Source organism: Podarcis bocagei (assembly GCF_964188305.1).
Source record: "Podarcis bocagei genome assembly, chromosome: 4".
Lineage (NCBI taxonomy): Eukaryota > Metazoa > Chordata > Lepidosauria > Squamata > Lacertidae > Podarcis > Podarcis bocagei.
The window spans coordinates 47706053-47721547 of NC_138128.1; the positions used below are offsets into that span (position 1 = coordinate 47706053).

General features: G+C 44.1%; 1 protein-coding gene across 1 annotated transcript in view; it reads right to left on the bottom strand.

Annotated features, from left to right (window-relative positions):
• The window catches only part of COL17A1 (collagen type XVII alpha 1 chain), a 75061-nt gene that overhangs the window by 4021 nt on the left and 55545 nt on the right, over window positions 1-15495 (bottom strand). Inside the window, 14 exon segments of the mRNA XM_081191997.1 lie at window positions 2047-2109; window positions 2854-2994; window positions 3851-4387; window positions 5271-5423; window positions 5997-6098; window positions 7923-8060; window positions 8149-8274; window positions 8932-9054; window positions 9453-9494; window positions 10171-10236; window positions 10724-10765; window positions 11684-11725; window positions 12658-12711; window positions 14158-14241. Of these exon segments, the coding sequence (XP_081048123.1) occupies window positions 2047-2109; window positions 2854-2994; window positions 3851-4387; window positions 5271-5423; window positions 5997-6098; window positions 7923-8060; window positions 8149-8274; window positions 8932-9054; window positions 9453-9494; window positions 10171-10236; window positions 10724-10765; window positions 11684-11725; window positions 12658-12711; window positions 14158-14241 (1713 nt within the window).

Sequence of the window (15495 nt, forward strand, 5' to 3'; positions counted from 1 at the left end):
TTTGTGTTTGTGAGAGAGATATTTTCTATTTCATACAAATGATAAGGTAAACTCTTGTTTACAAATGCTAGTTCTGAGATAAATTCATATCTAAGGTGTCACAGGACTTTGCCTTCTTTGTAGGAAAAGGGTTAAGTTTAATTCATACAGCAATTAAAGGGTTAAAAACACCCTGTACTATTTTTACTTTGGGGACTTCCAAACGTGGGCTTAACATTGCAAATGGACAGCTGGAAACAATTTTTTTAAAAAAAAATCTTACCAGATTTTCCATGGAAAGGCTAAACCCAGATTAAGATATGGGGAAGGATAGATTCATATTTTTATGCCAACACAGTTGGTGCAAGGGGCAGACATACACTTAAAGCACATTCAATGCACATTTAAAGCACATGATTCCCAAAGAATCCTGGAAGCCGCAGTTTGCCAGACATCTTGAAATCATAGCTTTCTGGGGGCAAATTATAGTTCCCAGAATTCTTTGGTGTAAGCCTTGCAATTTAAATCTGCTTTAAATGTATGGTATGTATGCAGCCTGTGTCTTTAACATATCACAAGACTCTAAGCTGTTTCTGCAGCAACTTATTAACAATGCTACCACTTTGGAAAAAAATACTTAAGAGCTGAGCAGGCACACCTCTGTTAGGTAACAAGCATATCAGCATTTAAAAGTAGGAACTCCTGCCTGGGAACAGGCAGGTAGCCAGAATATGCAAACTTGTTCACAGGCAGGATTAAACAAAGGAAATTCAGCATTCGCCCACACCAGCAGGACAGGGCTGCTTTGCAAGCTCCCAAAAAGGATTTTTGCTCTTAAGATAGCCAGCTTCAAATATCTCAAGGGCTGCCACATAGAGGATGGTGCAAGCTTGTTTTCTCCTGTTCCAGAGGCCAGGACCCGAACCTTCAAGTTACAAGAAAGGAGATTCCGACTAAACATTAGGAAGAACTTTCTGACAGTAAGAGCTGTTTGACAGTGGGACAGGTCTCCACAAGAGGTGGTGGACTCACCCTCTGAGACTTTTAAGCAGCTGTATGATCTAGCTGAGATTCCTGCTTTGCAGGGGGTTAACCTTTCCTAATTACAATTCTATGATTCTATGCCACCAGTGTCAGACTGGCCAAACTTTAACAGGCGTGAACAATATATGCCATGATCGTCACAACACTTGACTCAAGAATACACCTGGAACAAGTATCTTAAAGAAATTATGAAAGCAAAGAGGGTGGACAGAAATGATTAGACAAACATAGTTGGGATGGTTTAATCAGCCAGAGCACAGCCTGCCTTAATGCAAATGTTTAGACCAGGTGACTGCTAAGACCCCATGCTGTCTAGGACCAAGAAACAAACCTTGATCTTTCAGTTTCATGGGCAACTAAAGGTCACATTTTCCCCTTTATATTCAGGTGTATATGATATGATAACAGGGGGGAATAATAGAGTACAGCCCATCACTATTTTATATACCTGGTTGTAGCACCAATGTGAAACAGACTTGATCCAAAAATAAACACTGTTTATAGTCACTGCAAGGCCCTAATACCATTGGAGAAATGTGAGTTTCAAAGGATGGCTGTGTATTGTTTGGAAAAGTGTGAATTTAGTAGATTCGCTAGGCTGGAGCCCAAGTGAAGCCACTGAGAAGCAAAAGGGAGCTATTAGCCTGCTCAGGGGAACCCAAAGGCTTCTGGTAGTATGTACACACACACACACACACACACACCCCTCTCTCTAAGGATGCTCAGTAACTACAGAACACTGTGTGTCAGGAAAGAAAAACCGAAAATGGCAGACGGTGGTGGGATGGAGGATCTAGCTGGCTGGCTAGAACCTTGCACAGGAGCACTGCTACTTGGGGGTGAGGATGCATGGCAACATTTGCGGCAGGCCCCACTTGCATCCTCTGAAACAGAAGTGCTCTATTGGGTTTCCTTTCAGTGTCTTCAAGAGGAGGAGACTACTTGTACAGGGGGAGGAGCCATCCGTCTCCCTGCCTCCCTCCTGGATTCTCAAGTTGGCAAGTGTGGCATCCAACTTCTTACCTTTGGGTCCTGGGAATCCTATCTCTCCTTTCTGTCCAGGTGCACCTGGGATAGTTCCATAAGCTGTAGAAAACAAACAACATCATGTTTGTGGATATCTGCTCTTAATTGTAAATATAAGAATGTCCATAATGAAAAGCTCTGTGCTTTTGGCCCATTTAACAAAGTAATTCAATACCACAAAGCCTGAAGGGTCCAGGTTACAAAATCAAGGTAAGCCATATCTGAGAGACTGCCTCCTCTTCTAATGGGGCAGAAATGCAGGTTGTCACAAGGCTATATTCTACTACACACGTCTAGGGCCTCTTTATTGAGCATTCATCATGATTTGTACTCATCAAGTTGTTGCAGCAGTTACACACAATCACACTTTCAATACCATTTGTGCCTGCAAAAGTTTTGGCATGTCATACTGCTTCGTTTCCATGCAGTGCATGTCCCATAGCTTCCTGCTGAAACCCTGTAACTTTCTGTACCACAAACATTTCAAGAATATTATTATTTTGTGGTTGCACTATATACGGCAAGAGTGCCCCTTGAAAAGGCACTAATGTATAACATTGAGGGATTATTGCAAAACAACCAGTATAGGGGAATGATGTGTAGACCGTCCAGTATGCATCCACCATTAACACGCTACTATTGCATCAATGACATGTTGCAGAATGCACCTGCTAAAAAAAAATCCACTAATCTGGAGTGGTCCCTAAACTACTCCCTACCCAGTAAAGCAGCAGCTGCAGTATTTCATTTCATTTAAAATCTCTGTATATCCTAAATTAAAATGACAACAGGGATGTGACTTACTTCTGAAGAATTCCATGAGGTCCGCAGTGATATTGCCATAGGATGCAAACACTTTGCTGATGCCTGGAATGCCAGGAGGCCCCGGAGGCCCAGGTGGTCCTTGCACAGCATAAGTCATCATGTCCTGCAGAAGCCCTCGGCCTGGGAAATTAGAACATAAATTTGAAATAGAGTATACGAAGGTTGACATGACCAATTTCACCCCCTGGCTCTTCAAAATGCTTTGTGTCCAGCAGTGAAAATTCCATTCGATAAAGCAGGGGTAGGCAACCCCTAATTCTGATCAGTCCCAGTTAGCGTAGTCAATGAACAAAGATGATAGGAGTTGCAGTTCAGAACATCAGGAGGGCCACCGGTTCTATATCCTTGCTATGAAGTCAGAACTCAAGGAAGCATCTCTTCCCACCCCCCACCCCCCGCCCTTTGAAGCCGTGGCATTTTTCTGTACTACTTTTAAAGCATCCTTAACACTCCAGAAAAAGACTCAGCCCATAGTTGAAGCATTGTACTTCAGCCTTCACCAACCTAGTACCCTCCAGATGTTTTGGCCTACAACTCACATCAGCCCTAGTGCTGGTGAAGGATTCTAATATGAGTTAGGAAACTGATTTAATGTTTTGATCCTCTGGGGAAACTTTTTGCACCAATTCTGCTGAGCACATATATGAAACTGTTTTGCTGTGATAATCCAAGATCAAGCAGTCAAGGAAGGAACCTGCTCCTGGGATTTCCCTCAGAGGTACATACAGCACGTTTCAATTTAACATTTCTCATGTGTGCACTTTTAGGGTCATTTCAAAAAATAATGCCAAGTTTTTCCTTAGAATAGCTCATGGAATCTACACTACATATATTCAAAGGAGTGGAACACAACTTAATGGTCTAAGAATCACATGTCCCACACACACACACACACACACACACACACACACACACACACACTCTAAACAGTCCACAGCACTTTAGATAGCATGGGGTAAAATATGGATATACTTACTTTGTATGTTTTCTGACACTCTGGCTGCCAACTCATTGTAATCCAGTGCCCCAGCAAATGATCCACTATAGGATCCTCCTGCACCTGTAGACCTCATCTGTGATCCGCCTGCTCCAGTTGAACTACCGTAAGATCCACCCGCTGCAGCACCGTAAGATCCACCTGCTCCAATCGCTCCGCCATAAGAACCATCAGCTCCAAGAGATCCACCATAAGAGCCATCAGCTCCAAGAGATCCACCGTATGATCCACCAGCTCCAAGTGATCCACCAGCTCCAAGAGATCCATCAGCTCCAAGAGATCCACCAGCTCCAAGAGATCCACCATATGCTCCATTGCTTCCCAATGAGCTGCTGTATGATCCCCCTGTGGCAAGTGATGCATCATAGGATGTGGCAGAACTTACGGACCTACCATACGACCCATCTGAATTTAGAGACCTTCTGTAAGATTCAGCCATCAAGCTGCCATCTCCTCCTATACCAGGTGGTCCTGGAGGCCCGGGGGGGCCTCTGATGATGCCACGAATATCGTCACCTACAAAACACAGCAATGGGTATTAATGGAGCTGCACCAGTTATAATGGAATGTTCTACAGGGGTGCTGAAGCCAGCAAAGAGTGCTCAGGGACGGCATCCCAGAAGGTCACACAATACATCAGATCTTCTTCAAGGGAGCTCTGATGCTGAATCCTCCTCCCATCCCCACAACTTCCACAAACCCAGCCCTATCAGTTTTGGAACTCTTGACATCCCAAAACCAAAATGTGTTGGGACGGTTTGGGGGCATGCAGAGGGAGCAGTGGGATCTGAAGGATCTAGTGCCTTCCCAATTCCACCCATTATTCCTAACAGGAGTGGTTATCCACTGTCAGTTCCACCCACAGGCAAGAACCTGATAGTATGTTGATGATATTGATGTAAGCCTCTTTAAGTTTACTGTAGCAGGATGCAATTTTAGTAATTTTAGTAAACTTGGCGCAGCATGGTGCCCCAAAGAGAACCTGTCTCTGGAAAGCTTTTCATTAAAGCGAGAGGATGCTACTTGAGACCGAGTTGATGGTTAGAGGTTATGCCCTACCAGCTAAGGTGCTATTTTTTAGACCTTCTGGTTACAGTAAAGGAAGCACAAATTAAAGAACAAGTCTCTTCCATAAATGATACATGTCAAAGATGACCAAACAGAAATAAATCTTAGGATCCACCTTAAGACAAAACCATATTCAATACTTTTGATTTCTTGAGGGACTTTTCAGTCCAGGATAGCAGCTGTAGTAAGCATTTCTCAGCTGCTACAAAAGAGCTATGAGATCAGCCCTAGGCATAGTGCCAGGATGAGGCCCAGACTTGAAATTTCAAGAAGAGCAACAGCCGGTTATAGCAATCAAAATTGTGGAAGTGGTTTTGCGTGTGTGACTTACTAGTAAGGTACTTAATCAAGTCACTTCTGAACTGGTCAGTCCAAAGATCATCACCATAGGAAACAAGGCCACTTCCTGACAAGCCAGGTGGTCCTGGAGGGCCTGGTGGACCTGGTGGTCCGGGGGGTCCAGAGAGTGTGAAGTACCCCAAACCTTGGAAGAAGAAGAAACTGGGTTAATTATGTGCTTTTTAAGAAATTGCAAGCAGACCCTTTGCTTGAATTCTTTCTCCTATGTCATTCGCCGCCCCCCCCCCATTCTAACAGCACAATCATATGCACTTAGCCACCATTATGTTTAAAAACAACTTCATTGGCATGTCCAGATGGCATGCTATTTTATACCTTTGTAATTTTTGATTCAGTATCATTAATTTTTTGGCAGCAGGGTGGGGTGATGACACCCTTTTACCCTGTTAGCAAGGAAAGTCAAAGTATCACATAGCTTTCATTATAGGGAGCTACCAGCAGAATTTTAGATCAGCTGATTGACCAATCATACTATTTTGTCACTAGCATCCTTTGCTAGTGATGACTAACACACCCAGATCTTAGAATATTAGGATTCACTGTATTGCTGCATATTGAACGTGGCTCAATTTTTCTCCCCCCCCCCCTTCTTTTTCCTTTACTCTGTCCTAGAAAGCCCAGCAACTCCCCACCCCCCACAAGAAATCCCAGACTCCTACATGGTACCCAAGCACAGAGTATGGCAAATCATATTTACTTTGTAAGTAGGCGGAGATGTCCTCTGCAGTGATGGAGGAAAGTGCACTGCCTGGTGGGCCTGGTGGCCCAGGTGGCCCTACAAAGCGATCAAATTCTGAGTCTGAAAGAAGGAAGAATGTGAATAAGTATCTGAGGCATGATTTATACACACACACACACACACACACACACACACACACACACACTTTTCCCCCACTATGCAAGCAAATCCCCTCTGTCCCTACCCACATTGCCAGGACAGAATAGCTAAACAAAAGGCAGAAGGACTTTTCTGTCCTACTCTGTTAGCTTGTATAACAAAGTGAGGATTAAGAGTGGCAGAATTAGCTATGTCTTGAGGAATAATTAGGACTATGCACCTCACACTTGTAGTCTCTTTGCAAAAGAAATTATAAAGCACATACTACTTTTGGCAGTGATCTTACAGCTCATTTCTAGAATGTGTCCGTAGGAACATAAGAAGCTGCCTTATACAGAGTCAGACCATTGGTCCATATAGCTCAGTATTATTATTTATTAAATTTGTATACCACCCTTCATCAGAAGATCACAGGACACTTCACAACATAAAAATACAAAATGAGAACACAAAACACATAATAAAACACACACACCTTTAACCCACAAATACCTTTTAAAGACAATAGAATGTTCAATCAGCCAAAGGCCTGGTTATAGAGAAACATTTTTGCCTGATGCCTAAAGATACGTAATGAAGGCACCAGATGGGCCTCCTTGGGGAGAGTTTTCCGCAAGCGTATTATCTACAAAGATGGACAGCAGCTCTCCCGGGTTCCAGGCAAGGGATATTCCCAGATCTATCTGGAAATGCTGGGGATTGAACCTCAGACCTTTGGCATGTATAGCATGTGCTCTGCTACTGAGCTACTTCCTCCATTACGCAATTTCAGCTGAAGTAGGAATACAACCACTCAATCTACCTCCTGGGTAGCAATCTACCTCCTGGGATTGAGGTGGAACCACACCTTTGCTTCACTGAACTAAATGGATACCTAGATGTCTCCACTGCATTTCAACTCTTTTTAAAACCCAGAGATGAGCACAGAGGGGTAAATCCAAGTTGGGTGTCTATGAACCATTGGTCATTGTAGGGAAGCCTAAAATCCAATAGTTGTGAGTCCGTAAGATTTCCCAAGATGGCTTGATAGGATTGCAAGGCTTACTATAGTTCCAGTCACTACTGCAATTCATGATTGTGGTTCTGGCAAGATGCTCACATCCACACCGTGCATTTAAATCACATAACTTGCCTCAATGAATCCTGGGAACTGCAGTTTAACAACAACATAGTACCCTTAACCCACTATGGTGTGGCTCTTAGTGTGTTGAAGCAGTAAATGTGCTAAATACTGGATTATTGAAAGCATCTCTGTAAGATTTATTTTCAAAGCACTCCTATAGTATGTAGTGTTTTGTAGAGAAATGTTAGGGGGAAAATAATATTACAGTGCTTCACATCCTAAATTCCTGAAAATGTTCTCTGGGTCAACTCTTCAGTTTACTCTGAGAATTCTGTGAACTAACAGCCACCAAAAAATGGATTATTCAGTGTAAATGGAAATCAGCAATAGTATATTCTTACTGACCACTACAGCATATCATCCAAACATAGTGGGACATGCCCTGATAGCCCTTGTAGCAAAAAGTGAGTACACATGAAGATATTGGGTGGTGGCAAATGGGTAAAGAATAAGCATCCTATAACTATAGGCCCCACCTGTGTGTGGCATCCTAAGGGATTTCTATACCAAGGAGTGTGTAACCATACACACACAACATGTGGTTGCAAAATTTACGAAGGGGCCTGCAGCCAACAGGTAGTACCAAAAAGCCAATTTGCATCTCACAGTGCTGTTGGGGAAAATCACTTAGTGCAACATAATAGATATGCATATGACATTACTTGTTATATAGCTGACAACCCGTCTTGTCAATTCATCATAGTCCAGGGACACAGATAAGCTGTCTCCTCCCAGTCCAGGGGGGCCAGGGGGTCCTGGGGGACCTTGGGGTCCAATGAAATACTGGCGAACATCCACTCCTATGAAAATAAAAGAAAATTAGTCCTGCTTTTCTGGTTTGTCCAGAGATGGAACAAAATTGACGAGCCATGAAAGCATGGTGCTTACCAGACATGTAGCTCACGACACGGCGGGCCAGTTCAGTGTAGTCCAAGGATTCCTCACCAATGGCGGTAATCATTCCTGGTGGTCCTGGAGGACCAGGAGGTCCAACCAGATAGGATGCACTGTCACCTAGTGAAGCAGAAGGGCAGAGTACAATCATTACTGGAGTGGATGGGTGTGGTGATTACATGGTTTTTGTGGTTCTCCTGCAGCTCCACCAGCATAACCCTACGAAATCATACACACTCTTGATTATTCTACATCACCCCTTGGCTGCTCCTACCATAGAATAATTTGTTATCTGCTCTCATACAAAGGTTTAAGTAGGGTACTTTGGGATCCAGAGTCCAAGCTTTTTAATATATTGGTCTGTATTATTTGTTTAGTGCTAAGGTTCTCTTAGTCCCTAGGGAGGAGCCATATACCTGGACCAGAGGTAGGAAACCCCTGCCTCTCCAGTTGTTGGACAACTTCCATGAACCCCTGCCTGTTAAGTACAATGGTTTAATTGACACTGAAATGAAAAGTACATATATGTATTCTGCTGAAGGTTTAACTGGAAAATTTCATTGGGGTATATTGAAACTTAAGTTTTGAATGGCAGGAGGCAGGAGGCATTCCAGCCCCTTTCTACCTGCAATCTGAAATGTCCACAATAAATCAGATATTAGATGATCAGAAGGCAAACAAGCTCCAGACTTTCCCCAAACCCCCAAAGGGGTCTGAACTGAGTGCTGTCAGATAGTGACATGATAGTATGACTCTAACAAAAGGTGTGTGACTTACTTTGCAGGTACTCAGCGATCATCAGCTGAATGTCTCGGGCCGAACTAATTCCACTGATTCCTAGGCCTGGAGGTCCAGGAGGACCTGGGGGACCTGGAAGACCCTGAGATGCTCTTGATCCAGCTGCAGAAGTACAAAGGTTGATTTGTTTTTATTACTATGGAAGCAAGGCACAGCCTAAAAAGGCCATTGTACTTAAGTGCATTATACTGACACATAGGATGAAACAGTACATTACAAAGCAACTGTGTGTGTTTCACAAGCCTGCATTTGCCACATGAGAGGAGAATGACAGGCCTCCTTAACCTGTCATGGCCCCAGACCAAGACTCCTCAGAGACCGAGTTCTTCAGCATCTCTGTGGCATGACTGGGATTTTCAGCCCTGCTCTGTGAGCTGAATTGCCTTATTTTATTTGCCCAGGAAGAAGACACAATACATTTCAGAAAGCTTTAACACTAGGGATGGCTATGATGGTTAAACTATATACAAAAGTGTACATTACTGATGCTGTCATCTTACCTCCTCCAGGGATGCCTGGAGCTCCTGGTACACCTGCATCACCTAACAGGAAAACAAAGAAAAACATGTGTTCATTGACTCCATTCAGCAAGCCTGTGGACCTTTCTAATTGCACTCCTTCTAAGGATAAAAGTCCAAGTCACATTGGCGGGAAAGCTTTTTCAGAGCGAGGGCCACATTCCCATCAGGACAATTTTCTGGGGGCCACGTGCCAGTGGTGGGTAGGGTCAGAGGCAAAAGTGGGCAATCAGTGACTGCAAATGCTACCTTTGTACAGTAGGCTAGTTTTTACACCCTTCCACCCATCCATCTGTCCTCAATACAGGAAACCAAAAGGCATTGTCTGAGTTTAAGTATACATTCCAACCACTCAAGGGGATGAAGTAGGGCTGGTAAAGCATGGGGAGTGGAGGGTGGCCTGGAAAGAATCCTGGGGGCCACACAGAAAAGCCTACAGGGCCACACTTGGCCTCTAAGCCTGAGGTTCCCCACTCCTGGCTTAGGAGAACTGTAACAATTTATTTTGCCCTGTGGGAAGAGGTAAGAAAAGCAGCAAAAGAGCTTTCTCAAGAGGGTCACCCACAATGATTTACATTACATCACAGCTGAGCACTTTTACAGCTAGGAGCAAGGCTCATCACAGCATGCCAGAAGCCACAGATTTTGCCTCTCACACAAAGTTCAAGATGCAAAAGGGTGCTCAGTGCTCTTCACAAACCTTTCTCTCCTTTGGGCCCTGGTGGTCCTGGTAATCCAGGTGGTCCTTGGATGGCAACTCCAGCACCTGCAAACAGGAATCAGGGAGATGGTGATGAGAAATCTGGAGAGGGGGTGGTGGAGAGAACAGGGGCTTCACATGTGACATTGTCCTGTTTAGAGCCTCCTTCATTACATGGTGCCCTCCAGATGTTCCGGCCTACCTACCATCCCTGATCATTGTGGCCCTGCTGGCTGGGGCTGACGGAATTGTAATCCAAAATGTATGGAGAGCACCAGGTTGGTGAAGGCTGATTGTCATGGACTGGCTGGATGCAGAGAAGTGGGGGGGGGGAGCAGCTGGGAAACCCCCAGGGAAGAAGGCTCAGAGCCAGGTGGTGGGATGACAATGAGTGGTCAGAGGGAGAAGAAGGAACAGACTAGGGGGAGGTGGTGTCAGAAGCTGAAGGGGAAACAGGGTTTAGTGATCAGGAAGAGGCTGTGGAAGAGGGCAGGTCAGACTCAGAGGCAGGAGAGGAAGGGGCTGATAAGAAAGAGAGTGCATTTAGACTCACCTGACACAGAGGCTCCTGGTAGACCTGGCTGACCTGGTTCACCTGTGAGAAAGATTGGAAACCGCACAACCAGGTTATTACAGTGCATCAATAGCTCCTGGTTCCCATAAGGAAAATTTTTAAGAGTTATTCAGTTATTGAGGGCTGAGTGAGCTGGCAATTAAGAAAGGCCCATTAGCTCTCTGGTGCTTAGTGATGGGGAACACTCAGGGTCTCCTGCCCTCTGACCAGCAGAATGGACCAAGACCAGCACCACTGCTGGTGGATCTGCCAGATCCTTTTTTTTTAATGTTCAGGTCTGCACCCACTTAGCTCCAGCAACTTTGCAGCATTAGCTGCTTCCGGACCATTCATTGGGTCAGGTTGCAGCAAAGGAAAAGTTGAGCCTTAGAGACCTGTTCTCTTCTGCTTTCCTGCTTTCATTCTACCTACATTCATAACCCTCTTAGCAAACTCAGGCTCCTATACAACTGCACCAGTCTGTAGAGTAAGGCTTCCACTCCCATCACCTCTAACCAGTGGCTATGGTGATTAGGGCTGAGTTGGCGCTGGAGCTCAACATCATCTAGAGCAAGAGTAAGGAACTTTTGTTATCCCAAGGGCCAGATTCTTATCTTGCCAGCCCTCTGAGGGACAGGTGGGTGGGACCTAAAACCAACTGGGTGAGGCCAAAGGACAGTGCTTTATTCTGAAGTAGCATATACCAAGGCTATCACATACTGAAGTCACATTTTAGTTCCCAAGTCACAAGTACTCACACACATGGTCTGAGACTTGTCAATTATTACAGAAGGAAGAGAGGAGGAAGTCTGGAAATCACACAGGCAGATCAGCTTGTGCTTTCACTGAACAAATTCTTCAGAAATGCGTGCATTAAAACTGCGTTTCACCAAAACAATAGAGCAGCTTTTGAAAATCCCTCAAAGGGAAGTTCTTAAATCAAACAAAAGCCCTTTTTACCTGGTATGCCACGAGGTCCTGGTGGGCCTTGAACAAAAGCGCCTGGGGGAAAAAGAGAGGAAAGAATAACACTGGACTCCCATTTCTTTTCATAATGCTTGGAGTTCTATCCTGCCTCTCTGTTCCCTCCATACCTACCGACTTCCAAAAATAGAGACAGCTTTAGGGCCTATTCACACAGTCACTGGACATGTGGCAGCCATGGATAGGGGACTCAAATAGAGTGTACCACCTACCAGCCCATGGCTGGCTAGGCATGTGCATGAAGCAATAGACTTTGACAGAGATATAAGGCTATCCACAGGCTAGGATGTAGCACATTGTGTAGGCATTTCCTGATGCTACCTCATAACAAAGATGTTGCCTGATGAGGTCAGTTTTTTTCCTGTCTGACCTAATATTAAAGGACTGTTTATCAAACTTTCCAGGTTTTTAAATCTTTATATTCATTAAGGCACACTTTTGTTCATAGTCAACTCAGAAGTTATATCTTGCAAAGTCCATCTTGTACAGCAGTTTAACTACACAAAACGTGACCTCTTTAAGTAGCTGCTAATTTCTTACAAAGGTTTTATTCTAACAGAATACGAGGTATTGCAATGGTGATTTTTTTTTTAACGGCAGCAGCTCAGTTCTTGTTTTTCTTGCCACCTGCTAAAATAAACATGATTTCAGGGCACTCTGTAGAGTGTGTATGTTGTCTTTCTCTCTTTGTGTCTATGAAATGCTTCAGTTCACTTTATATCACGCTGATCAGAAAACTGCTGGTTTTCTGCCAAGACTATCAAGGGGACAGATTAGAAGCCATCGGGAATATTTATATAAAAAGTACATATAAATATAAACTGCAAAGTGGTTTTGTGTGAAATTCCCTTTTTAGTATAGGAAGACTTACAGAATGCTTTTTTTTTCTACTTAGCTTCCTCACCACCATTTTTTCACTTATATGCTAGTACAGAATAGAGAGTCTATACCTGGAGGTCCTGGCGGTCCAGGGGGTCCTGGCGGTCCTTGCATCTCTGGTACCACTAGACGAAAAAGGGAAACAGAAGTATTACACAACTGCTGCTACCGCAGCATATTTTAGAAACAGAAAGAGGCTGCTTTTAATAATAATAATAAATGATCTCACGGGTTAAAATATTAAAGGAAACCAGACAGCAGTTGTATTTGAAAGGATGGCTAAATCATCTCATGTGTCTATAAATCAAAATGAAAGAGGCTCCATTGACAAGAACGTACACTTTGGGTTCTGTCTAACTAAGGTGCATTGAGAGTAGACCTGCTGAAATCAATAGACAACTTACCTTGAGCTCCATTGGTCTTTCTTCCCAAAATGAAAGGTGGTATATGGTATATACATTTAGAAGAAGAAGAAGAAGAAGAACTAGTAACCCAAGTCCCTTGATTTCAAAGTGTTTACTCTGAGCATGACTTAGATTCAACCAACTGTCTTGAAAGTTGTTCACTTCCATACTGAAATCCACACCAACATTCACAAGTGACACGACCAACACTAAAAAGTAATATCTTGTGACAATGCCCAAAGAAACATTCTATCCTGCTTGAAGTGTGAGGCATGGGGCAAAGATTAAACGTAAAATAACTGTGTCTTTTTTTCTTTTTCTTTTAAGGAAAAAAGTTGAGAATGAGGAAAGCTGAGAGAAAAGTGAAAATTTTGGCAGGGTAAATTGCAAGCAAAACAAAACAAAAAAACGCCCAATACAATAAACGAAAACTAGATGGGCTAAGTATCTGACTTGATCTATATAGTAAAATGATATTTCAATTAACTCAGGATCCCCCTGTCTCTAAAACAAACCAGTGACTCTAAATGACCACTCACCCTCTTATTTTATAGCAATAAGTAGGTTTGGGCTTAGTTTGACTTGGTTTTGAATAGGAGATAAAAGTGTATTGCTCCAAAGTAAAGATAATGGTCTGGTACATGTGTCACATTAAATTACAGTTAAAATAAACTTGGGGCTCATCCAAATTTATCTCATCTAGGCTATGCCTAGAATGCACAAGTCTAAGGGGTTTTCTGCTTGAGTGGGTCATAGTGGTTTCCCCCTTGGCCTGCTTCTTTCCAAAAGAAAACCCACTCTTTGGCAACAGATAGGAACAAATGGCAATCCGAGGGAAACCTCAATTGCCATTTGCTCTGACTGGGTGCTAAAGAGCAGTTTTTCCCGGGAAAAAGCAGTAAGACAAGAGGATGTGTGGGTTAGCCCTTGGTTATACTGCTAAAATTGTGGGTACTTCACTCCTCTCCATTCCTACTGCTGCCACCCTGCCAGAAAAGAAGCCATGGTCTGGCTTGTCATGTCATACAAACCTGGACTTATGGCTTGTTTGGGAGGGCAGACACAAACCACAAGAACATTTGAAGGCATAAACAGTCCCTTAGAAAGTGCCAGTATTTTAAGAGTTGACTTCACAAACAGAAGCGTAGAAGAGACAATTTTCTCTACCTTGAGCAGCTGAAGCACCAACTCCTGAACGGACGGTTTCCACAATGGTGGCTTCACCTGGGTCACCTTTCTCACCACGAGGACCTGCATCAGAACATAAGAAATGACAGACTATTTAATTCAGCACAAATAAGCACACTGGTTGAAACTCAAGTTGTCAGGTTCTGGTTTCCACCTAATATGCATGTAGGCATTATGTTTTTTAGCTTAAACCTAATCTAGATAGGACCTGAACTGGTCCTCAGTTTATGTGTCTTGCATGGCAATGATGATACTGCAGAGAGAGATAAGGCCAGAAAAACCTGGGGATTCCTTAATGTGGACAAATGTGGAAAGACTGGAATGAAGTTTCAATTGGTGAGGGAAACCCGTGGTCCTCCAGATGCGATTGGACTACAAATCCCATCCTCCCTGGTCATGCTTTTTGGGGCTGATGGAAGTTGGAGATCCAACAATGTCTGGAGGGCTGAAGGTTCCCCAACGCTTACTTAAATGAACAGGTCTGCCAAAAGCATTATGGCTGCTTGGACTTCCGGGTTGGCGCCATCGCCGAATGGCGGACTCCCTCCGAGCTCCGGAGGGAGTCTGCTCGGCAGGGGCTGGGTCCTACCGCGCCGGCGACGCGGGGACCCTTAAAAACCACGGGCACGGAGCCCGTGGACATGGTGACTCGGCTGGCACCGCTAGCGCCCTCCCGACTCGTGAAGGAGCCTTTTTAAAGGCTTCCGATCGGGTGCCGGGGAGCGGCGTGGTGCTGTGAGTCCTCCGCTTCCCCTGCCGAGCGCAGCCGCATGCCATTCGACGGAGAGCGCTGGCTTCTTCCATTGGAAATTCGGACTTTTAACAACAACCCGTGAGTAATTGGGTAACCGGGTATAAAAGGAGAAAAAAAGAATTTTTTTTCGGATTCGGCACGAGCGGGGGCGATCTAAAAAGGAAGTCAGTCCCCCCGATTGTAAACATGCTAAAACAAGGACTGGGTAACCAAGATCGATCCAGAAGTTTATTGCTGATAAAAATTATTAATTCCACGATGCGAAATTACAAGAATTGTGCTGGAGGAGAAAAGTGGAGGGTGAGAGGGAAAAGGCAACCCCCCCTGGGAACCGGGGCGATTCGTAGAACCTGGCGAAGAGAGACGGAGAATTTGACAGCTGTCAAAGTAGCTGTCAAATTTTGAGAATATAAAGAGGACTTTGTTACAAGTATTTTGCTGGTTAATTCTGTTATAATTTGATATAATATGGATACAAACTGTCGGGGGGGAAAAGAAACAACAATTTGACTTTTGGATTAGAGGATACAAAGTTACTGCAATCCCCCTAGAGGGGTTTCGGG